Source organism: Platalea leucorodia (genome assembly GCF_965183815.1).
Source record: "Platalea leucorodia genome assembly, chromosome: 7".
Classification (NCBI taxonomy): Eukaryota; Metazoa; Chordata; class Aves; order Pelecaniformes; family Threskiornithidae; genus Platalea; species Platalea leucorodia.
Genome location: NC_138829.1, coordinates 2,179,899 through 2,205,511, shown reverse-complemented (window position 1 = coordinate 2,205,511; position 25,613 = coordinate 2,179,899). Strand labels below are relative to the sequence as shown.

At 44.3% G+C, this 25,613-nt stretch overlaps 1 protein-coding gene across 2 annotated transcripts in view; it reads left to right on the top strand.

Annotated features, from left to right (window-relative positions):
* Positions 1–25,613, top strand: part of MDGA2 (MAM domain containing glycosylphosphatidylinositol anchor 2) — a gene marked incomplete at both ends in the record, with an annotated part of 386,860 nt that overhangs the window by 236,453 nt on the left and 124,794 nt on the right. For both annotated transcript variants that reach the window (XM_082317068.1, XM_082317067.1), the window contains 2 exons: positions 7,331–7,660; positions 21,209–21,502. In XM_082317068.1, coding sequence (XP_082173194.1) covers positions 7,331–7,660; positions 21,209–21,502 — 624 coding nt within the window. The remainder of the gene's footprint in view (positions 1–7,330; positions 7,661–21,208; positions 21,503–25,613) is intronic.

The window sequence follows — 25,613 nt, the reverse complement described above, 5'->3', positions numbered from 1 at the left end:
GCCTTTTTCTCTGCTGTGTTCGGGTTTGAAACAGATTATTTCAGGGGAGCATAAATAATTCAGAATTCCTGCAGTAAAACATCACTTGATGTACTACTATACGTTTTTGTGTGCCTTTAACAACAGCAAGCCAAGTAATTTTATTTTTTCCTTTTTTCTCAGTGATGGGATACTTATGATTTTAGAGAGATCATGTGTTAGTCATGGAATCCACCAGACCAGATCCAGGTGCTTACTCCACATATATTAAATACATCCATTCTGTATGTTGAACTTGTGTATTTAATGAACTGCTGTATTTCTTTATTCCTGAAATTCTATATTACGAAGCTGGTGCCCTAAACCTGGACAGGCATCAGTGAGCTGTGTCTGACACCTCCACAGCTGCAAACAACATCAGTGAATTGCTCCTTGAGGGGAAGGAAGTTGAGGTCTTTTTTTTTCCTCTACAAAATCTGGAAACCAGCAAAGACTACGAGTACGAGCAACAGCATGCAATGAGAAAAGCTGGCTTCTCAAGATGTCTTGACAGATTAGGAAAAAGGTTTAGGTTTACGAATACACTTTACAAGTCTTTTAGGGACTATCTAAAATCTTTGTTGTAAGGCTATGAATCTTTTGAATTGCCGTTGTGTGAAAGCAGGATTGCTTTTCCCATCTGTAAGGCTCTAAGGAAATGAGGGACCTGGTATGATTGAAGCCGGAGCTGGTGATAAGAGTTGACTTTCTTTACCCGCTGCCTGCTTTATATCTTTCTCTCAAGAACCAATGAATCATCCCAGTAATCATCTTTTGGTACAAAGATCACGGCAGTAACGTGGAGAGTTGCTTCTCAGTCTTTTAAAGCAAGCAGCCTATGTCTGGATTAACAGACTGGAGTTTCTAGAGAACGAAGCTTGGTTTTGCAGCTCACTTTCAAAGCAAGCTGTTCCCACAGTGCTTCTTCTGATTTTTTTATTTTGATGTGAAACAGAAGTCAAGGCAAAGGACTTGATCCAAAGCACACAGTAGTCATGGAAGGACCATCATTCACTGTAGTGAACTTTCGATCAGATCTTTGGTCTTTTCCTTGCTGTTTCTCTGCAGTCCATTGGACTTAAAAATAAAGTCAAGAATCTTTCCAATTAGCACAAACTCTTTTTCATGCATGTGAAAAGGAAACCTTTAACATCTGAGCACTAGGAAGGGGTTTGTGCCTTGCATGACCCAGGGGATGCAGTTGAAACACAGAAAGCCCAGTGGTTTTGGAAGATCCTGGAAGTGAGCTGGATCTGGAGGTGAAGGTACTGGCACTTACTTGTCAAAATGCCAGTGCTGGGTGCTCAGAAACAAGTGGCATGCCGGGTGCTGAGTTCACCAAACCTCCAAAATGTACTCGTGGTGCTTCAAGACATGTGCAAATCTTTACATCTGCTTGGCAGACTCTCAGGTGACATTTTCATCTTGTTCAGTGGGAACAGGTTAAAACAAAATTGCTCACGAGCCTTAACAAAATGTGAAAGGGAACAATCAAAATTGGTCGAAGCCACTTCTGGTGAGTGCACAGAGGTTGGACCTCATGTGGCATCCAGCTGCTCAGTCAAGGTTAAAATCAGTAATTTGCTACTACTTAATATTGCTGCTGCTGCAGGCTGCACACAGACACAAACATCAGCAAACACAAAGCTGAGCATTCCCCAATGTCCTGCATCAGCTTAGGAAGCAGCCAGTGGCCAATAGTTGTTATGTCAACGCCTGCAAATAGTGCAGCAGCTAATGTATTCAGTTATGGTGTTTGATGCCATTTGTATATCCTGAAATGCGCACTCACAAGATAGGAACATTTTGGTGCGTTAAAGGAGCATTTTGGGTTGATCTGGGGGGGGTGGGAAGATACAACTTAACCTGATGAATGCAAATAGACCTTAGTTGAGATACTGAAATGCATTTTATTACTTTGAAATGTAATTAATGAGGGAGGGCAAAGACAGTTTTGTGAGGAGTTTGAGGACAAAAATTGTTTCATCTTTGCTTATTTGATCACATCTTAGTTCTCTGAGGTCTCTTTGGAGAAAGACTGGCACTTTCCTGTGTCTCAAAGTGCAGTTACAGACTTATTTGCACATTTGCTGCTATTTTGTAGCCCTGTGTGTTGAGCATATTCTGAAATCTCTGCTGGAATGCTGCTGTGGTTGGCATGTCTGCAGCACCATCTCTCACGTTTTGCTGGTTAACCCTGTGACTCTCCTATTTGCTATATCTAACCCCATGGAAACCTTCCAATGAAGCCTCAAACATAACCGATAATACAGTAAAAAAACAGAGTCAGAATCCGTTGCATGTTTCAATATTCTTGACATTTTAGAGGATGCCTGGAAATTATGGTCCAAGAACCTACACAGGAGGGTAAGCTGAACCACTGTTTTATGGGGCTTGACCATGCATGCAAACCCATGTGCAGAATACGTACAGAAATTGGTTTTCCATTACCTGGTGGATTTGTACCAGGCTCAACTCAGGTGCTCCCAAGAGGTCAGTACATGGCACACAATGTAAATCAATCAGGTCTGAAGTCTTTTTGGAGACCGCATCCAGCATATGTGAATCTAAGACTGTACACCTTCTTGCCTGCAAGAAGCAACTTTGTATTCCCAAGACTGCTGAAGGCACGGTCACTCTGGAGAGGTCTACTGACCCCATGTTGCTTTGGCAAGGGCAGCTCTGTTAGTTCTGGCTCTGAGAGTAGCTTAATGGGGCCCTTCATTGCTGTAATAACTTTTCTTTCGAAGACCTGAGCAGGGTCATCCCAGCCCCTCCTGTCTCTGCCAGCCAAGAGCGCCCTGAACTCTGACTTACACAGTCCTCTTCTCCATCACAGCGTACCTGAGAGTGGTTCATCTGTTCAGAAGGGTTTCTGACCTGGTAGGTCAGGAAGTTTCCAGTATGTGAAGTGATTTGGAGTCTCATCAGTCTGGAGTGGGAGATCCAGGTTCAATTTCCCCTTCCTACGAAAGAGCTCTAGCTCCCAAGGTGCTGTAGCACCATAACTGCTACTGCCATTTTCAGTGTTTGGGGAAGGAAGGTTTATTACTACTTATGAGTGGCGGCAGTACTGTGGTGTTTTCCATCCTTGAAAATGAACGGTGGAGCGAGTTCACCAGGAATTCCAATGAGAGGCACTCTAGTTTTTGGGCTGCTTCTGGGCCAAATATTGAGCAATTCAGCACCATCACATCTGGGGCAATTCTGACCATAGTCCCAGGTCCTGGGTCAGAGAGAAGAGTGTCTGCCCATCATGGTCCCGTGCTGCTCACTGCTCCCACTGTCCTCCAGCTCCACATGCCTGAGGCTATCAGATGTCTTTGGATACCTGTGGTTGGTTTCTTGGGGACATCTTCCAGGTATGGATGGTGATTTTCGTGTTCTTTGGTGGCACGTTAGAAATTCCAAGATACACAGGTTAACTGCAGAGATCACTGTGTTTATTCTGGTGCCAGGTAAGATTAAGGATTTACTGATATGGGTTGTTTAATGATCTTACTTAACTCTGAAAAGACACTGTATTTTAAAGTCAAATTTTTTGCTGATTTTGTTGGTAACAGAAGAAAATGCTGATAGCTGTGCCGTTTGTGGAGTCTTGGAGAATGGGGTTATAAAAACAGTACATTGACTTTCAACCAGAAGTTGTAGTTACACGGTTGTTGGATTGTTTGATGTGGGGATTTTGTGGCTGTTACTAATGAATATAGTGTGTACGTTCACATGGCTTAAGAGATGTTAAAAGGTTCTGTTTGGCGAATAGAGCAAAGAGACTTTTTCCTTCGCTTCAGAATTTCTAGAAACTCCCTTAGGTTTTTCCATGTAGCGCACTGAGTCACAGCCCTCCTCTGAACTCCTTGTATTTGGAGTTCAAATACGGAAAAATACTTCGGTATATGTTCTGCGCAGTTCTTTGGTGATTAGAGTTTGCTGTAGCAGATCAGGACACTGGATGATCCAGCCCAGTTACTTCTGGTAACAGTCAGCCTGCGTAAAACCAAACCAACAAGCAACAGGCACAAAAAACTTAGTTGTTTTTGTAATTTAGTCCATGAGCCAGAGCGTGGAGCCCTTCCTGGCCCATGAAGTAAGTCGCTTATGGCCCAAAGTTTGAGGTTCTGTACCCCTCATCTTCGCTTATGGATGGTATTGTAGCACTAGCCATAACAAAAGACAGATGAAAGTTAATGTGACTTTTCTGTTAGACTTTGTTGTTCCTTTATAGGAATGAGAAACTGCTGAAACAGTCGGCATGAGCACTGCAAGCAAAGGAGAAAAATTAAGAAATAGAAATAGTTTATTGAGGTTATTAGCAACGAATTCTGTTTGGAATGTACTGCTCATCATGCCTATCATGAGTTATTTTTTCTTTTTCCCTCTTTGAAAATTATTTGCATAATATATTTACTGTTTTTTTGTGTATGTAAGCATTGTTTGTTCTTCCATTTTCAAACAAAAAAGTTCAGTTTGTGTTTCAAAGTTACTTGCTGTGGCAGTTTCCAACTGTCATACAATGTATGGTTCATCTCTTGAATCAAAGCGCGTGTTCATTCTGCTTTCTGGGGAATTGGCTCCAGCTTTTAAAAGGGAATGAGAGGTGCTCACTGAAGACTAATGCATTTTGGTGCACATTTAATCTTGATAAAACTTATGAAACTTCCTTAAAGAAATGAAATAATAAATTCTTAAAAACACATCAACAACCTGGATTCTTGAATACTCATTTAAAACTAAATAGCAGCACCCAGACAAATGCCTTTCATGCCATACCTGATCAGCACAGCAAATATAACAATTTTTTCATTCTCTGATTAAAAGGGCTGGCTTCCTCAATGGAAGAAGTTTCTCAGACCATGCATGAAGGGGTGTCCACAAGTAGCCAGATTTTATGCTTCTTTTCCCACATTGAAAAAAACCCTCATTATTAATTAAATGTTAATTCTTTTCAAAGTTTTGAAAGTCCTAATTCAGCGTGGCATTTGCAAGCTCCAAAGAGTTGTTTTGTTCAAGGAGCTACTGAGCTAACAAAATTGAGTCTGACTGAGCATTTTCACTACTTGTAGAGATGCAAGGAGCTGATGCACCGTGCTTTCTTAGCGTGCTTGGTGCCTCATACATCTATTTCCATTTGACATTGTTACACTTTCTGTATGCAGCAAGTGGAAAGTACATATTACCCAAAGTATGGGATCCAGGGAAATTTTCAGCTCATAGCCTTTGTCTTTTGCAACAACGTCACACTTCATCGGCTGTAAGCGTGTAAGTATATGAGGCCAGACAGGAGAGTGCTGCAGATGGGTCCTTTACTGAAATGCTTCACATGCGGGGCACTGTGCATGGATGGGGGGGCAGAGAGAGCAGGAGGGGACAACAGGGCAACATGGGAAACTTTTCAATAGAAATCAGCACAATGACAAGAAATGGTGGATTTAAATATTTGTCTTCCAGTGCTTGCATTCAACCTGGGTATTTGCTTGTAACATTTCTAACTGATATTTTCATTGTAGGACTTCCCATTTAGAGATAGCATATATAAACATACATACATACTTACGCAGGCATATATAGAGGGAGAGGGATCTTGGGATTGTATAAGTGGCATTTTATATTCAGTACATCAAAATATATGTGTATTTGAAGGACTTAATGGCTGATTCTGAGGCACTCTTCCAAAAATAAGTATCATACCAACACTGCTTTAGAGCAATCGCTTTATTGGTGTAAATGATGATAGTTTCTGGGTAGTTTTATGCTCATTTAAAGAGTGACAAGAAAAAAATCAGGTAAGTGAGTTGCAGTATTATTTTGCTCCTGTGCAGTAGATTGATGAGGGAATGCTAGTGAAAGATGCTGGTCTCGCCAGGAAGATGGTGGGGAATAGTGTTTTCCAGAGTGGCTGTGCCCCCGCGTGGCTGTAGGGCAATCCTGAGCACTGAGCCCGCCTTTGAAATGGCCTCGAAAAACTTGTCTGCCTTGAGGTTCCCATCTGAAACACTGAGACTACCTTATCTCTGCTTTGCTGTGGTTTAGAGAAATAATTGAATTTGTATTGCGGGCTTGAATAGTCTTGGATGCAGATAGAGATCCTTGGGATACACTGTGCCTCTCGAAGAGATAATGTTCTTCTTTCAGTTGTGCGTGCAACCTTCAGCCTCAGGTTGCTCCTGCGAGTACGGGATAGGTTTTCCCCATCTGACAAGACTCAGCCAGGGAAGTGCAACCAAGGTGCTCGTGATGGGCTCTCCTGCGTGGCCATATCTCAGAAGAGCATCCTTTTGCTATTGATCATTGCTAAGGCCTAAAGATATACTTTCACCCCCTTAACTTTTAGAGCTGGTAGCAATTTCCCCACCTGAACAAGGCAGTGCAGTCGGCCGCCGATGCTCTGCCGTTCGATGGGGTAAGGCAGCCTGCCTCCAGGCCAGCCGCAGGGATGGAGGGAGCCCTCCAGGCTGCCACAGGGAAAGAACAGGGTATGTAAACCAGGGCAGGCTGTAGCCTCGGGCATGTGCTTACCTTTTCTCATTTAACCAGCTGGCACAAAGCTATTTTGCATGGCCATGTTTCTTTCCAGATGGATTGGAGGTGACACTATTGCTTGTATTAGTGATGTTAGGCTGATAACTCTATTTTCCTTTCTCTCAGTGCTCTAATAGCATGGGAGTGAGGAAGGGCTTGTAAGTACCTCCAGAGACAGGTAACAAACACTGAAGATTCATGAATTATTTTGGTTGCTCTTCAGTTGTCAGCAGCTCAGCCTAATTTAGGTGCTGTGACTTCCTATTTTTCATTTTGGAAATGACAAGTACTTTAGCAATGTATAATCTGTGATGATATTTGATTAAGATCTGATCCTACAAAAAATTAACCATGTGCTAAATGTGTGCATTTGGAAGCTTCAGTAACTTCCCGAGCATCATAGAATCATACTATGGTTTGGGTTGGAAGAGGCGTTTAAAGGTTACCTAGTCCATCGCCCCTGCAATGGGCAGGGACATCTTCAACCAGATCAGGTTGCTCAGAGCCCCGTCCAACCTGGCCTTGAATGTTTCCAGGGATGGGGCATCTCCCACCTCTCTGGGCAACCTGTGCCAGCACTTCACCACCCTCATCGTAAGAAAATTTCTTCCTTATATCTAGCCTGAATCTACCCTCTTTTAGTTTAAAACAATTACCCCTTGTCCTATTGCTACAGGACCTATTCAAATCATATGCAGGCGTAAGGTGAAGCATGAGCATAGCAAGTCTTTGCGAAATCTGAATATGCAAAATTGGTACTTTATTATAGTAAACTTTTTTTGTTGTATTTCAGCCCTAAAAAAAGGACGTTTTTGGATCACCCCTGACCCATATCACAAAGACGACAACATCCAGATTGGGCGAGAGGTGAAAATCTCCTGCCAGGTGGAAGCCATCCCTTCTGAAGAGCTTACATTTAGCTGGTTTAAAAATGGACGTCCCTTGCGAAGCTCTGAAAGGATGGTCATCACACAGACTGACCCCGATGTTTCACCTGGCACCACAAACCTGGACATCATTGACTTGAAATTCACTGACTTTGGGACATACACGTGTGTTGCGTCTCTGAAGGGAGGTGGCATATCGGATATCAGCATTGATGTCAACATCTCCAGCAGTACAGGTAAGGCGGCTTTCTTTGATATCGGTTTTACTTCAACATAGCCAAACTATGGCTTTCCTTGAGTCATAGAAAAAAGAGGTGTATACACAGAGCACTTCTCACCATGGGGATATCCAAGCAGACCCTAGATCAGGGGCTGAGTTGCTTTGATTAAAGGACAGAAACCTGAATAAGTGTCATGAGGTGCACTCTCCCGAGAACACACTAATGTTTGATTTACCCAAACAAGCCATCTTTTACTGTCAGAAAAGTTATTGCTTCTATAAAAGGACTTTGGCCTTTATTTAGGACTTCAAGGCATCCAGAGTCATGAAAAAATAGCTGGTAGGAAATTACAAGGAGAGAACAGGAGGGTGTTAGTGTTATGTTAACCAAGCTGAATCCTTCCAGCTACTCTGATCAAACAGCAAGTGCCAAGTATGGAAGAAGGAGCTCTTTTTCCTTAAAAATTATGCATTGCATGTTGGTGAATCATGCTATTCCTGATAGGCAAAAAGTTTAAGGTACCTATTACAAGCGTTTCTATGTCAGTGATTGAAATGTCTCTCTCCTTGATGAGCTAGAGCCTTGGCTATTACTTTGATAATAAATATCTTGTTATTCCTACTATGGAGTAGGAATATGTAACACAATAGTAATTGTCTGCTTTTCTTTCTCTCATTGCTAAAAGCTGGTTTGTAACCAATAGATTTCATAGACTTTTCCCCCCAATAGTTGACTTATATCCTCTACTATCCATCCTGTCTTTTATATGAAGCGCTGCTGTGCTTTTCCTGAGATTGTGCTTGCTATTCACTGGGGTAAGGCACATGGTGTATGCCGTTTAGAAGTAAGATGACAAAGAATACATTGAAAAACATTTGTATAGCATGGAAGTAAAATGTTTAATAGACATCTTCTGACCCCTTTTTACCAAACACATTTGAGTATATACTTTCTACTTTTTCAAAAAGATTAAATACACACTTTTTTCTCAAAGAGTATATCCACATTTCTGTTCTCCAAATTTTATGACATCAGTAATACTTTGCAAGTACATGTCATGTCTAAACAATCTCTCTTACAACTTAAAAGATAAATTATTGTCTAGACTTTAATACATGAACATGCCCTCCACCTTCAGTACAATACTGGTACCGTGGATCCTGCTTGAGTGCCACATCACTTCTGACGCGAGTCTGGAAGGTGTGCCTACTGAAAGGGTTTCATGAAGAATATTGTGTACAGCAGGGAGATGAGACAGGATTGACCTGTGGTTTGCATAGGAGCCTAGGAAATAAAGCCATGTGATTAAGTTAGGGGCCACTGCAACAAAATGGACATATATAAGCCCATGGGACTGGATAGGAGGTATCTAAGGGAACTGACCAGGGTCACTTCAAGGCCACTTTATTATCTTTGAAAAGTCGTGGTGACCTAAGGAGATCCAACAAAGCCTGGAAAACCAGAAATTTTAGCCCATCTTCCAAGAAGGCAAGAAGGAGATGCAGGGGAGTACAGGCTGGTCATCCTCACCTCCGTCCCTGGGAAGGTCAGGGAGCATGTTCTCCTAGAAGCCATGTCAATCCACACGAAGGACCAGGAGGTGACTGGAAACAACCAGCATGGATTATCAGAAGCGAACTGTGCCTGACCCAACCTGGTTGACTGCTGTGATAAAAAGGCAAGAGCAGGCAAAGGAAAGCTGTTTGCCTTGTAAAGCCTTCAGCACAGTCTTTTGTAGCATCTTTATAGCCAAACTGGTGAAGCATGGCTTGGGGAGGTGGACTGGGCATAAGGTGTGTTTGGAAAATGAGATGCAGAGAGTTGTGTTCGCTGATAGTCGAAATTTGTGTGTGTATAAGTGAACAAGCAGTCAACATTTACACAGTTCACCTTTGCTGTGTCCCACCCTGAAACATAATGTGCACATACACAAATCTTGAGAGACAAAAGGAAAACAGTAATTTTGTTTAGTTTAGTTAGTTCTTATTTTATTATTTGATATTTATTTTCTATTTGTGTTATTGTTCAGGGATCCTTGAATATTTTACTTCTTTTTGCTAAATTTCGAAAGTGTAAACCAGAAGTATTTGTTTGATAACTCTTGAAATGATTTTGCGCAATTTTATGGACTTTCAGTAAACTTCAGAATGATTATGCTGGAGCAATGCAAGGAGCTTGGGGAGGTAGTTAGTTGTGGAGGGCTGTTCCCTTGCAGTGGTACAGGCTGGGGCTGCCTGGCTGAGGAGCAGCTCTGCAGGGTCCTGGTAGGCAGCGAGCGGACGTGAGCAGCAGCGTGCCCTGGCAGTGACAGAGGCCAATGGGTACCGTGTCCAGTTTTGGAACCCCGATGCAGAAGAAGCTTCAACAAACTGGAGCAAGTCCAGTGGAGGCCGTGAAGATGGTCAAGAGCAGCTTGGGGGAAGGGGGCTTGTCCAGCCTGGAGAAGAGACAGCCCTGGAGCACTTAACAGCAGCTGTCCCCTGCCTATAAGGGATGTATCCAGAGGATGGAGCCAGGATCTTCACAGCAGTGTGTACTGGGAAGGTGGGAGGCAACGGGCATGAGTTGAAATGAGAAGTTCAGACTGGATATAAGGAGCAACTTCTTCCCCATGAGGACGTCCGAGCAGGAAGCAGAGGCATTGTGGGACCTCCATGGCGGGAGGTTTTGAAGACCTGATAAAGCCCTGAGCAGTTCCGTCTGACCTCACATCTGGCCATGCTTTGAGCTGGGGCTTGAACTAGAGACCTCCTGAGCTCCCTTCCCACCTCAATTATCCCATGAAGACTGTAAGAATAGAAACACTAACCAACAGATTTGTGGACAAGGGAGCAGCTTGTCTCTGGGCCAAAAGAAACATGTTCTTCAAGCTTACTAATGCATATCTTACAGGTAAAGAACTGAGAGGTTTATTATAGGGTAAAAGCTGAGTGTGGCATGATGGATGGCAGTTGCATACAAACTTTGTTACCTGCTTGCCAGGGTGAAGTGGACAGTGACGTTTGTGCAGTCATGCATTGCCCATCTGGCAGACAGTAACCGCTATATTATCTGTACTTGCTGAGGAATCATTTGGGAAATTGATGGGGTTTATTGGAAACATCCATTAGATGGCTGTACCTATAAGCTCGTCACAATTTCTGCAGGCAGTGATGAATTATGTCAGCTCTTAAATTTACTGTCCCGTAACACTGAAGAAAATCAGAAAGGAGGAAGAAAAACTAGTGTTTTGGGATCAGCCTTATTTAGCATCTTAAAAGAAATTCTGCCTATTTGTATGACTTCGTTACCTGATTAAGTGGAAGCTGGAATAGTTTCAGTGTGCTTTTGAAGGTCATTACTGATTCATCAAGATTCATTACTGCTGTGGTAATTATGAACATAAGGCCTAGGCACAAACATGTTTTCCAAATGCCAGGACTTGCACAGATATGTTAATATAGTGCTGTGTGTCTGTTTGCTGGTTTTGGGGAGAATTCTCTCTTCCTGACGTGCACGAGGTTCCTCCTGGAGTCACCGAGTGAGGCAGGAGGGGCTGTGTCACCTCCTAAGGAAGGAGATGGTTGGGCCTCCTCTGTCCCTCCAGCAGATTGGAAAGGGACGTGTGGCAGTGCAAGGGACATGCCAGCCTCTTGCCATACTCGGCATTGCATTTCTTCAGCAGGAATATTTTTCCCTTGGCATTTTGTACTTTCAGCAGGAAAGGCATAGATTTATGTCCTGAGTATCTTATATAAATGGACCTGAAGTAATCCCCTAGCAGCCTTCCCCCGCCACATCTCCATAAAGTAGGTCACTGAATAGTGGAATTGAAGACTCAAATGTTGAATATTTGTCCTATAAAAGCCCTGTCATCCATAAAACCAACCCTGGGCAAATGTTACTGAAAGACGGGATGGCTCTTCTGTGTGTGCACACACATGTCATGGGGAATCTGAAGGCAGAAGTTGTTAAAACAGCAACAAAAAACACGGGTAAAATAGGCTCATTGTAAGCAAAAAAGAGAGGTGGATCAGGAGAGTGTGTTAGTCTTTGTAAGCGATCTTTTTCTCTGCCTTAAATATTGTATTCAAAGCAGGAAGCATAAGGCTTTAGGTGATGTATGGTCTGCTCTGTTCAGTATGGGTTCTTATGTTGTCTTTATCCCCCTAAAATCAGTATCAGTACAGTAAGAGATGTAACATCTGTCACTTCTGGCTTATTCTCTTTTCATCTTTCCCCTGGAGGTACTATTGTGCAGTGAAGTGAGTTGTTATTTCAGGGGGGTTATTTTACTTTACGCTCTGGCTGCACTGCTCTGAATTGCTCCTAGAAGGGCTGGATGGAGGAGATGGCTGATACTCTTGGGCTGGAGGTGATGGTCACCCTTCTTTTCCTAAGAGAGTCCTTTCTGCTGTTTCATTCCTATCTAGTGTGGGCACAACTAGATGTCCTACATGGCAAATATGTCAATGATATTCTTCATCTCTGGGTGAACCTGAAGATGTACTGAGCCTGTACCACCCCGGGTACCCTAGGGTAGGCACGTCCCAGAGGCGGTCATCGACTTTGGGCATGAGCATGGGGCAGGCTGGTGGCCTCCAGGTCTCCTATTCCACCTCCGAGGCTAGTTGTGTGACAGATAGATTGGGTTTTACACAACTGCTGCCAGAGACAGGTAGAGAAATTCCTGAAGAACCAGTATATGTGGCTGTGTAGCCTCCCTGCAGTATGATAAGAGGGCTTCCCTGTTAAGCTAATCAGCTATCTATTAAATATCTATTAAATAATGAATTAATTAAACATCCAGGCTGATGTGATAGGACATGTGGCCTTGATCTGTTTGTGAAGTATGTGTCCTCTGGTCATTTTGTTCGTCCTTTAATGATACATAAAAGAGACCTTCATTTTAGTTCTAAATGTTTATTAAAATCACAGTACTGCCTCTCTGCATAATGAAAAAATGCTTTTTGTGAGATAATTAGTGGTCCAATTAAGATATTTGTAAACCTTAAGCACTGTCCAGAGCGATCGTTCATGGGCAGCCCTGAGACATACCAGAAAATAGACAGACGTTTTATTACTGCAGTAAATTGATTATTTTTGTGAGCCATTATCTTTGGAGTTTATCTTTGAAAGGAATAGGTGAACAGAAGGGACAGATAAGTGCCGGATTTTGTTAAAAAGCTTTTTCTTTTATAGTTCTATTTTAGTACTTAATGTGCAGAGATTTTTCTTTTTAATTCTATCCCTGGGAGCTGTCGTCCCTTCCCGCCACACAGCTTGCAGCACGGCTGGCCGAGCTGCTTGGCTGCCTGCTCCTGCAGGGAGGGGGGCGAGGACAGGCCGTCTCCTGCTCTGCAGCCCCCTCCCTCCCCAGCACCTGGTTCATCCCAGGAAATCTGATTTCTCTGGGATGTGTTCAGACACCACGGATTGACTTCAGCTGGGTTTCTGGGAGCAGACACCCTCTTTAGCGGCCACGTATTGCAGAGTCTCTTTATTCTTCTCCGGAGGGCTGTGGAGTCGGCTCATCATCTCGCATTGCATATGGCTCATGGAGCTCCTCAGCATGACTCCTGCGAGATCACTGAAAGCTAATTTGGCTAATTTGCTGCTGGCTGTGTATGTTCTGGGCTTAAAATGTGTCTCTTCAGAGTCTGACTGCAGAGTAAGGTGGTGTTTTAAGGTATTAAAATATGTTGAGGTATAAGAACTGATTGTGGAATTATTTTACTGTCTAAGCAGATCTTTTATACAAGCCCCCACCATGAAATCTGTAGTTGATGTTCATGTCTTCACTTGCAATTAGAAGTGGTTTGTGCCCAAGAAAACATGGGCTGCGGTGCTTTCTCTTCTTTGCATATGGGCAGGGCAGCACACAGGCAACCGGACAAAGAGAACAGAAAGTGACCGTGGCATCGAGACATGATTCCCTTACGGGTTGCTTGATTTACCTTCCACATGAGTAACTAGACAGATCCTCTTTCGTGGCGGTGAAAGGCCATGGAAAGGGTAAAGTAAATTCTCTTGACTTCAGCTGCTTTTCCAATCGTTTGGCTGGATCAGCAGTCTCCCCCAGGGCTCTTTTCTCACCTCTGGAGATCCTTTCAGCATATGCTCCCCGGTATTCCCCAACACTTCTTCTAAAAGAAACGCACGTTGAGAGTATGCTGAGCAGTTTTAGTCTCTGTTAACAGAAATGTCTAGAGAACCTGAATAATTATCGCTTGCTGCCTTTCAAAGGCTAAATGATCTTGCTCAAATACATTTTGTATACCAGCTCAGCTCCCTATACCCAAGCTCAGTCTGCCCTTTCTTAACAAAAACCTTCCATCACATGAAGAGTATGAATCATGAACAGGGACCAAAATGCATGTCTCTGGCAGAGGATGATTAATACTAGAGATTCAGACCTTCAAATTCATAAATATTAGAGAAGGAGGATACGCAAATGATTTCACCTCTATCTCCTAGCCAGTGCAGATTCTTCAATATTCCTTATCCAGCCTGGTTTTAAATTACTTGAACAATGTGACTTCCAACACTTCTTTTGGGAGATTATCGCTGAGTAATCTCCAGTACGGATTATTTCTTGATATGCAGCTCGAATGCTCCTTTGCTCCTCTTTATCCTATAATTACTGGTTATTACCATTAGGCCGTTTTAAGCAGCCTGATCACACTAGCCCACAACTCCTCCCAGCCTACAGCCTCCCCATCACTGCTAAGATTGGCAGGCATTGCTTCAGGGCTACGGCTTTCCTTTCTGCCTGTTTAAGGCACCTGAGGAAATACAGAAGTGACAGTAGCCCCTACTTCACCTGTGCCATCTGTAACCCCCAGCAAAGACCTCAGGAGTCGTGCTGTCCCCTCTCAAGCCTACCATGGGGTCACCACTTTTAGGGCCTCCTTGTCCTTCTCATGCTGGTCATCTTCTGCCCCTTTGAATGATTTCTGTGTAAGCAGATTTCTGCCTCTGCCATTGCCTCTTTGGCAATTAATTAAGCTATCTGGAGGTTCAAAATAGGGACAGTAACTTGACCCATCAGGATTTCAAAGATGTAGAGTAGACTAGAACTAGATTGTGTCTACCCAGAATACGCAGTGAAGAAACATATTAGGCTCACGCATTTTGGCTTTTTCTTTGAAGTAGCTACTTTGGTCCTGTCCCCATTCTCCTATAGACACGGTGACTGTGCTGGATCAAGGATCCTGTGGAATTACAGTAGAACTGCCACAGGAGGTCAGACGGAAGGGTCTAGTCTGGTTTCCTATCTCCAATAACAGACAGACATGTCTGCCTAGGGAGCAGTTTAACAAAAAATAAGAGGACAAGAATACAGTGATACCTTCTGCCATCTGACCTCCTGGTGAGTCAGCGACTTTCGGAGGCAAAGGTTGTCTCAGACCATTTTATTTAAGAGCCAGGAGTGGACATATATCTTGAGTAGCCCTCTTATGTGTGTACCTCTGCCAATTTGAAAGGATAATAGTATGTGTTTTTAAGTAGGTGCTACTTTAGTGTTACTAAAGCTTTTGTTTTTCAAGTGATAACCCTCTACTTTAGGAAACAGATTTAATGGCTAAGAGTATCAACTTATTTTTTAAGCCACTTGCTGCACAAATAAGGTAATGTTCATTCTTTCAAATATAGGGTTTAGCTAATTTATTATTCTGCACAAGCAGGAACAGAATTGACCTTTATTTGCAGCAGGCTCTGTAGCTGGTGCTGCAGGAGACATGCCGATGCCTCAGCGAGGAGGGCTGAGCCCCTCGGAGACTCTGCTTGTGCCACAGCAGCACCTGCCGGGAGAGGGAGGCTGGCACAGCTGGCAGCACCCTGGCACAGCTGGCAGCACCCTGGCACAGCTGGCAGCACTCTGCTCATCTGCTTGGCACTTCTGCTTGCTTGGCTGGCACCCCCTCCACTTGCCCCGCTGGCAGCACCTTTGCTAGCATACCCTTGTTCGTGCGCGATTGCTCGCGCACTCTTGCACCTTTGCTCATGCACATCATCATCTTTGCTCGTTCATATTTGCTTGTGCAGCCTTGTACGCACCTTTGCTTTTGCTTGTGCACCCTTGCTCAGGCATCCTTGCTTCTAGTAACAAGTGATAGGATGAGAGGGAACGGCCTCAAGCTGTGCCAGGGCAGGTTTAGATTGGGTATTAGGAAAAATTTCTTCACTGAAAGAGCTGTCAGGCCCTGGCACAGGCTGCCCAGGGAAGTGGTGGAGTCCCCATTTCTACAAGTATTTAAAAGATGGGTAGACATGGTGCTTAGGGACATGGTTTAGTGGTGGGCTTGGCAGTGCTGGGTTAACAATTGGACTTGATGATCTTAAAGGTCTTTTCCAACCTAAATGGTTCTAGGATTCTATGTTTCTACACCCTTACTCATGCAGACTTGCCGGGCCCTCCTCCACAGCAGGCTCAGCTGCCTGGTCCCTGGTCCTGGGGCCTCCCTACATCTTGGGTCGTAGTAAGGGAAGAAAAACTTGGAATGATTATTTTCTCCTCAATTCTCTAGCTCTCTCCATCTGCCCTTGTCCCCCCATCTTCCTGATTTCTCTGTGGGTATTGCATTGATTTGAGTTTCTTTTGTGGCTTTTTTAAGCTGTATTGCTTATGAAAACAAGTCATACGTGATCAGGCTGCCTGTGCCTGTCAGTTGGTGTGTCGCAATCCACCACACCCCCTGCTATTTTTTTGACCCTGTAGCTAATTTAAGCCAAATTTGACAGCAGAATAGACATCTCAGAGATAATTAAGCACCTACGAGTTTGTGAAACTAAATAGATGGGTATAAAAAGGGAAACCCTACCAAAACCCCTCCCTAAGCAAAGATGCAATGCTGTCCTTCTTCCTAATTAATAGAGAATCAGTGTTCGAGTTAAGGGGGACCCGTGGCCGTAACCACTCTGGGGGGGGCAGAGAAATACTTTGTGGGAGCTCACTGTCTTGGGCACTGTCAGTCAAATGTGATATGTGAAAGCTGCAGCCAGGCTTCTTCTTTATGGCATTGCCCATGAAATGATTTGTTTTAACAGATAGCCTTGTCCCTCCTCTCTCCTTCTCTGTTTCCAGTAACATGAACATTAATAAATACAGTAAACTATAATAATATATTGGCTGGCTTACAATGTGACAGGTACTGGTTGTGTTGCAAAATGCTACAGGAGAAGATGAGTCAGGGTATTTTAAGGTATCTCTCCATCTGGGGTACTGATACAGCCTATCTTATCAGCCTGCCTGCAGACCTCGTAGTCTGTGGTCCTTATCTTGGCAGTGTGCAGTTTTTGCAGTACTGTTATCTCTATTTTTCAGAAAGAGAACTGAGTTAAAGAGAGGGTAAATTACTTGCTCACAGTTGCACAGGACCTTTTTGGCATGCTTTTTTTTTTTTTTCCTTCCCCCCCCCCCCCCCCCAAGATGCATGCCCTGTGCTATTTACTCTCCTTTCTCTCAAATGCCTCCAGAAGCTACATGTGACCATGAGAAGCAGGGTGTATTCTTTCCTGGTTTCTTCCTTATATCTTTCATAGTTTGCTCTGAGTGTACAAATTTCTGAATTTCCCCTGCCTCTTGGTCCGAGATGCTGTTTCTCGCAGCTGGCAGGCTCCCACAGCTGGAGCTCAGGGCTGATGCCCTCCTGCATCCCCACAGCGCGGCTGCATGGGAAGCAAATCTTCATGAGCCCCCAGTTGCACTCGTACATCTCTGCCCCCCTTCCTCCCTGGGTCCACCTCATGGACAGAATACATTTCTCTGTTTACTCCTCCCATGATGAGCTTAGTCAAGGAGTTTCTTAAACCAGAAGAACGTTGTAGGTATCTGGGGAACAGCTGCTCAATTTATTTGTATCCCATCCCTGTTTCAAGTGCAGGGTTGGGTCAGCCTCCAGACGTGAAGCTGGCTTTGCTGCCTCCTCTCTCATTTTTTGTCTCTCTCCCATCATTTGTTGCCTTCACAGGCAGCATTTGCACAGGACCACTCGCTGTGCCGAAGGCAAGTCTTGCTCCTGGCTCAGTGCTTGAGATGAGAAGTTACAGCCCTTGCCCCAGCCAGAAAGTGGGTGATTTCTGAGGCTAAGACAGGGTGTGATTTTATAGTCCAGACCTGTTGCTCTGATGGCAGTCTGGAAAGGATGGCGTCTGGAACAGGCTGCCAGCACAACGTGTCCAGAAATAGGTCTACACGGACAACCACCAAAGGGAAAACTCATGTCCTGGACCCATCTGGGGTCCCAAGCAGAACTGTAGATAGAGCTGTAGGCTGGTACATAGCAGACAGCAGACCTTTTCCCTTTTGGCAGCAGGTATTTTGTTGGAGGGCAGTGACCCCTGGTCTTGGCCTCACATTCTCACGGTCAGTGAATCCCTGAGACGGGAGGAGGCTGTGCTTCCCCGGGGCAGCTGGAGGTGCCAGAGGGGCAGGGGGTGAGAGGAGAGCTACGAGGGAGCCTGCAGCATCTGTACCAACTGGGACATGCTTTGATCAAAGCACATTTACAGCAGGGAGCAGATCCACTGCCCAGGATGGAAGAGACAAAGTAAATGTTTTTTTTACTGATCCAGACAGAGCTGTGTATTATTTGAACTAAGCTGAGAAGCCACAAGCCAGGTGAGCTGCAAAAAATGTTCAGAAGGAGGCTCCTCCCTGCAGGCAGGCAGTGCGCAGTGTGCTTTCAAACCTTTCTCTTTAAACTGTATTTTTCTTCTTGGAACAATACCTTTTTCCCAGTTTAGTCTGTGTTTTCATAGAGCATTGCTTTAGGAAGTGGCTGTTTGGTATCTATTTGATGTGCTCGCTTTCAGGAGAGAAGGTAGAGGAGTCCCACCGCAAGCACCTGGCTGATGCAGGTCCAGCGCAAGCACCGTGTACTTCACAGCAAAAGCGTGGGATGTAGAAATGAGGGAGAGGGAAGGGCACATGCTGGTGGAGAAATGCAGTCAGAACAGCTCAGGGGAGCAGAACAGCATTCGTCTGCTCCTTCTGTCTCGTCCTTTGCTGCCTTCAGCACCCTTTTCCCTCTGTATTTTTTCTCTGAGCTCTGGTAGAGCTCTGACAAGACTGCTGTCATGGCTTTGCACCACCCTCCCTTCGCTGTGGTGGACCATCTCATGTCCTGCAGCCCTTCCTCACCAGGCGCTTCTGGGCCTCTTCATGGGGTGGTTCTCTGGGATCCCTCCAAGTGATCCAGGTCTCCTGGGCACTGGTCTGTGCTGAGGACCTGCTATGGCACACACAGGCATAAGTGAAAAATAAGAATGTTTTATTAATGTTGGGAATGTTTTATTAAGCAGTCTTTCTCTTTTTTTCTTTTTCTTCTTTTTTTTCCTTCTTGTTTTTTTGAAGTATAAAATAATTTTTCCTTTACTCTCCTGTGGAAAAAGTTATTTCCACTACTGCATGTCTGTCGTGGTTTAACCCTCGCTAGCAACTAACCACCACACAGTCAGTCACTCACTCCCCCCACGCCAGTGGGATGGGGGAGAGAATTGGAAGAGTAAAAGTAAGAAAATTCATGGGTTGAGATAAGAACATTTTAATCATTGAAATAAAATAAAGTAAAGTAGTAATAATAATGGAATACACAAAGCAAGTGATGCATGACACAACCACTCACCACCCGCTGACCGATGCCCATCCCATCCCCAAGCAGCGATCGCTGCCCCCCAGCCAACTCCCCCCAGTTTCTATACTGGGCATGACGCCATACGGTACGGAATAGCCCTTGGGCCAGTCTGGGCCAGCCCCCCTGGCTGTGCCCCCTCCCAGCTCCTTGTGCACCGGGCAGAGCATGGGAAGCTGGAAAGTCCTTGACTGGTGTAAGCACTGCTGAGCAACAACTAAACCATCAGTGTGTTATCAACATAGTTCTCATCCTAAACCCAAAACACAGCACTATGCCAGCTACTAAGAAGAAAATTGACTCTATCCCAGCCAAAACCAGGACAATGTCCCACCGGATTTAGAAGGAGCTATTAAAGCCTTTGAGACAGCTGAAAACAACATTTTGGCACCTGTGAAAATCTCTGATTTAAACTCTGATTCCTAGCAGTCTTGTCAGGTCCAGAGACACAGGGTAGATCCCGGGGGAAAACTGGAACGCTTTCTCACTGGTACAAGTCTGTTGTTTCTGTCTCTGGGGGCCTGAAAATAGCCTTTGGTTATTTTTTCCTGCTAACAGGAGTTACGGTGCAGGCTGTATTTTGTCAGTCCTGGCATTCAAGCAAAGTAGTTGAGGGCAGGGCAGCACGGAGAGGTAATGCTCCTAGGAGGGACTGTTAAAACAGAAAGCATCTCTCTACATGTTTCAGAAGACCCGTAAGGGCAGCCAAGTTTTCAGAAGGCACAAAAGGAAAGAGAGGGTGGGCAGTGTTTAAATCAGGCTTTTCCATATCTTCACCCACCACATAGCAGCCTGTTCCCTCCCCCTAAGCAAGGGTCCGTGGTGCCGAAGGCACCGTGCGTGATCTGGAGATCACAGGCAGCTTCAGAGCCAGCTTTTGTTTGTGTTGTGCTGAGAGAGGAGTAAGAGATTGGCTATAAACCCAATACGGGTGTGACGAGGTGGGAACGATAATTGGACATGGCAAAACCGTTCTTGTCAGGCCAGCGGAGCTTGCAGGGCTTTGTAATTATCAAATGCTCTCACCTTAAATGACTGAGGCAGAGAGGCCGCCTCTGATGGGACCGACGGTGGAAGCTCACTGGGATGCCCATCGTGCAAACACCGACGCCTTTGCCAGGGATGCTGTGGCATTTCTGTCCTGGTCAAGCACCTTGCACATCAGCGTCTCTTCTGTGGCAAGCTCATTCTTCTCCTTGCTGCTGAGGACTGGTGGTTCAGAGCCGTGGCTGGTAATTTGGAGAGGCACTGGGGGCGATTAGAAAGTCTCACTCTTGTTAGACTGCGGAGAGGAGGAAGGATGGGTCCTTGGGCATCGCCAGCTCCCTATGTGGCAGTGCCAGGTATTCCTGCTCCAAGGGGCTAACTCCTGCTGGAAACAGTTGTTCACATATTTCTTCCAGATTTGTTAATGCAAATCTCTACCACCTTGATAAACCTCCTGCGATAGAAAGACGCCAACTGCATTTCGGTTTCAGGTCTTGAATTCTGAGCTGATTTCTGAATTGGCAGGATTATTCCTCGTTGCACGGCCATTACGAGCTGGATAAAATCAGCAGCCAGTCTGTTATAAAAAAGGGGTTTTAGTGCCAAATACTCATAAAAAGGAAAGCCGTAACTTGCAGTGATAAAGTGCTAGCTGCGACTGGTGGTCCGAACACGCTGATGTGACACTGGTACGGCGTATTGGCATGTCAGAGATGCGCAGGGAGGCAAATAAGTGTCATAGCTGGGGCTGTTAAATCTTATTTTAACCACTTCAAGCAGCTGTGCACCTTGTCTTATAAACATAGTAGCATTGCATAGTCTTCCAATATATGTAGTCACTATGCGTTGCTGTCTGTGTAGAAATTAGTTCTTCATATATAATTATGAATGTACAAGCAAGAAAGCCACCTGATGTTTCTGTCATGCTAATTGTAGAACTGTCTCTTTTTCTCCTTTGAAGTCCCACCCAATTTGACTGTTCCTCAAGAAAAGTCACCCCTGGTCACCAGGGAAGGGGACACGATCGAGCTGCAGTGCCAGGTGACAGGGAAGCCCAAGCCCATCATTCTCTGGTCCCGAGCAGACAAGGAGGTCGCGATGCCGGACGGGGCGATGCAGACGGAGAGCTACGATGGGATCCTGAGGATAGTGAACGTGTCCAGGGAGATGACGGGAACCTACAGGTGCCAGACCAGCCAATACAATGGGTTTAACGTGAAACCCAGAGAAGCTTTGGTACAGCTCATTGTACAGTGTAAGTAGACGCTTATTTTCTTTCCACGTGGTTTTGTTGAGAAAAGGAAGTTGATTTATTTCTCCCCTAAATACACAGCAGCAAGAGTCTTGTGGTTGTTACATTTTTGATGCTGTGTTGTTTGGCTCTGTAGTTCCCTGAATCCATGATTTTAATGTGAATATAGAAGTAAAAATGACATAGGAGTCCCATTTATATTAAAAAAAAAGAAAAAAGTGTGAGGCAATCATTGTTTTCCCAATGCCTAGCTTTAAATTTCTTGACCCAGGAACAAGCACAGGAGATAGGAGGACATGTTTCTGTGAATGCAGATCTGATGCTGATCTCATTTGTTGATACCATGTAAAACAAGAAGCAAAAAATGACAGAAAGAGCTGTTCCGTCTTAGCTGATGTGCATGCGGAGCTGCATAGTCTGCTCTGACTCTGAATGCGAACCATCAGCATCAGGAATGGGAAGGAAAGCATAAGGGGAAATCAATTATCTTGGAAATGCTCAGCGTTTATTATTGGAAAATGAAAAGTCTGGTTTGATGTGGTTTATGGGAAATAATGAGCTATTCTTTGTTGCTGTATATCTGATAAAGATGTTCACTAAATGACTTTCATGTGTCTGTTGTATTGTTGGTACTTATTTTTACTTTTTAATAAAGTGGCTTGTGCAGCCCTCATTTATTCTGGTTTCAGATGCCCAAATATTATGGCATATTTGCTTTTTAACAGTGTTCTGTACTCAGCACAACTGACCTCTTTTGGGGCCTCCAGGGATAAGATGCTGCAATATACATAGTTATTACTAATAATCAACTGATTTGTTTTTTCCAAGGTCTGTTGTATAACAAATTATTTATGCACTTGATTACATGTTGTGGTATCTGCAGTGCTTTCATCAGAGCTATTTACTGGTGTGCCGGCACAGCTTTTTATCAAAGCATGCTTCTGTCCCAGCCAGCAGTCACGTGGATTAATGACACCAAGAGCCTCCTGAGACAAGCCTGCAGGCAAGCTGGAGCCTTCTCACTTGGGCTTCTCCTGCTTGCGGGTCCGTCTGCATTAGAGCTGGCTTCATCCCACCTGCACTGATGTACCTAAATTGGGAGCAGAGGTGTCTTTGGCTATGTCTCTAGAGATTGCAGATGTCTTGGATCTTAGATCATCCTCCGGAGAGGTCTGTCTTTCCCTGTAGAGACTAAAAGGATCACAGGTGTATTAGCATCCTACTGATGGCAGTTTTAAAGCACGTGGATTGTTGTAGGGAAGACTGGCTCCTGTACGAATGGGCTGGACCAGCCTGCACGAGCTGTCTTAATTTATAGCTGTGGTTGCACTGGGGAGCCCTTGCTGACACAAGAATTTTTACTCATGTCATTATCACCAGGATCATGGCTACTCTGATGATGGCTTTTGTGGTTATCATGACTAGGACTACTCCTGCTGACACGCAGCTTCTCTTTCAGATCTCCTATAACAAGCTGTCATCATTATAGGCAGTTAATTTTAGCTGCACAGAAAAGGTGATTTACAGAAGGTAAATGTTGCGAAAAGGTAGAAGATGAAAGACACAGAAGGGCAGAATGTAGGATATGTGGACAGGGCCCCAAGTCTGTCCTGTAAATGGAGATGCCACCAGGGCACAGGTCATTGTCAGGGCTGATAGAGCTGGCAGTACTGTGTCCTGGGCCCTCGCAGCGTGAACGGTGAGAGAGAGAAGGGGTTGATGCTGGGGGGAAAATGCAGAGAGCAGCAGCACAAAACTATTGCAGGGATTTTCGGTTGCTGCAGTTCATCAGGTGTAGGCACACAGGCTGGGTGTGGTATATTGTGGCTACCACAGCTTTGCTGGGATATGTCTTTGCTATCCATTGCAAACATTAAAAACACAAGAAAAGATTGCTCAGTACAGTTGTAAATTAAAGAAAACAAAGGTGGTGAAAACTTGCTGTGATACTCCTCAGCCTGTTGCTCTTGGGACACCGGGTTGGGACAGCTTGGGAGGATGGCAGCAGTGTGGCTTATAGAAATTGTTGACTAAGAATAGTTCCTCAGAGAGCAACAGTGATGGATGAGAAAGTTGATAACATGAAAGATTTTCGGATAGCTTGGACTAAAGATTGGCCTGTGTGGTGTTGCAGGCCTTGATGATCTTCAACGGCAGAGAGGAAACATGAATAATAAACTTAGTAAGAGCTGATTCATGGAGTGCCCTGTGAACCTGCATACAAGAACTGCTATACAAACAGTGGAGTAATGGTCTTCATGAATAAGGAGCAGGGAAAGTGGCTTCTTTCCCCTTTTCTGTCACTGATTTGCTGTGGGAACTAGAAAAGATTTTGTTTTCTGGCTACTAGGATCCTCCATCTTAGCCATTTAGTTTATATTCGCTTTTTGTCAGTGTACATCATCTTTTTTGTACGTCTGTGCAGAGTCCAGCATGGTTATTACAACATCCTGGTTTGAGGTGGTTGCCGTGATGTGTGGATGATAGACAGGTGGATGATGGAGGCTTCTTCAAGTAATTCAGTACAAATTCATGTACAAATACACGTGTGGAGGGTATACCTGATAAAGCAAGACCTTCAGGGGGAAAGCTCTGGAGGTAAATCCACTCCAGCAGTTGCAAACAGCAAACCCCCGGGGCAAGCTGGCTGTCCCATCCCCAGTGCCAAGACTTTCTCATCAGCCCTTGGGAGCGTTACAAGCCCAGAAGGAGCTCTGTTTAATGTGTTTTCAGGTAATAAAAGTAATTTTCAGGTAATAAAAGTAATTTTCAGCTTTGCTTGCCTCAGAAGCAAAAAAAAAACCTCAGGAAAAAAAAAAAACCTCAGCTCAGTTCACTGGGGGATACTGGAAGAACAAGTACTCAGAAGCACTCTTGACATGGCTCTGTATAACAGCTGTGATGTGTCCCACATTTTGCCCTGGAAGACTTTATTTCAAGTCTTTCAGTCGTAGAAACTCTTCTGTTTATCCAGTGAGCTCTGCATTGTTTATCCTGGCCTCCATTTCAAAGCTTTTAAGCAGATGCTGTTATTATCTTCAGCAGGGAGGTACTCATGAGTTTCATGTTAGAGGAAGGGGACAGTTGGATCTGGGTCCTGGGGAATGTTTCCTAGGATGTGGTTGTAGACTTCCCACCAGCTGCACTTCTTCAGGCCCTCAGCCAGTCCCTGATGGACCCAGTGGGATGACTCCCACTGACTTCCAAAGCCTGGTGGATGCATTGCTTGGATTGCTATTATTTTACAGTATTTTACTGGCAGACAAAAAGCTCTGTTTTTATGCATTTTTAGTGTTGCGTTAGATGCAGGAGTTCACGTATTCTGAAAGAGATGAGAGACGCAACTTCAAAATGGTTATAATAAGCAGGAGCATAACAGGTATTTACAGGAGAATTTTCTTTAATCTGTTCTTGTTTAGATTTCTTCTCACTTTATTCAGATCCTAGCAAGTGACAATTTGGAGACGAATGGACAAAGCAGATATTATGTAATGCTTTTATTATTTTTCTTGTGGGAGGAAAGTACGTGTGTTCACATCGACTTCAGCATCGTCTCTGTAACTACCATAGCATTTATTCAATTGTCATAAAAATCAGTTCTGTTCAGTAATTTTGTAATATTTATTTTAGGTGCTCCTATCAGTTATAAGCAGGGAAAGATATTTAATGAAACACTTTCATTTATATAATAACTCATTGATTTCACTTTATATATGGTGTGTGGGTGCATAAGTAGATATGATCATGGACGTTGGTAGCTGGGTACATTCCCATTCTCTGGGGTGTCAGAAGAGTTTTTACTTGTGAGAGTAGGACTTTCTGTCTCACCAAAGTGGTGTATTTGCTCCACAGGGCAAATCTTTTAGTGGAACTACTGCTCTAGGTCATATCTGTTGGTTCAAATTAAAGAAAAACTAAGGATAAATTCAAAGATAAAGGCTTTTTTTATTTTTTTTTTTCTCCATTTGATCCACTCTCAGTTCAGCTGACCAGTTTTAACAGAGTTTTTCTTTTCCTCTCCTCTCTTTTCCTCTGCCATCCCTTTAACCCCATGCTCACTGATTTCGGGACCCCAGACTATAAGTTGTCTAGGAAAATGACTGGTTTCTGTGCT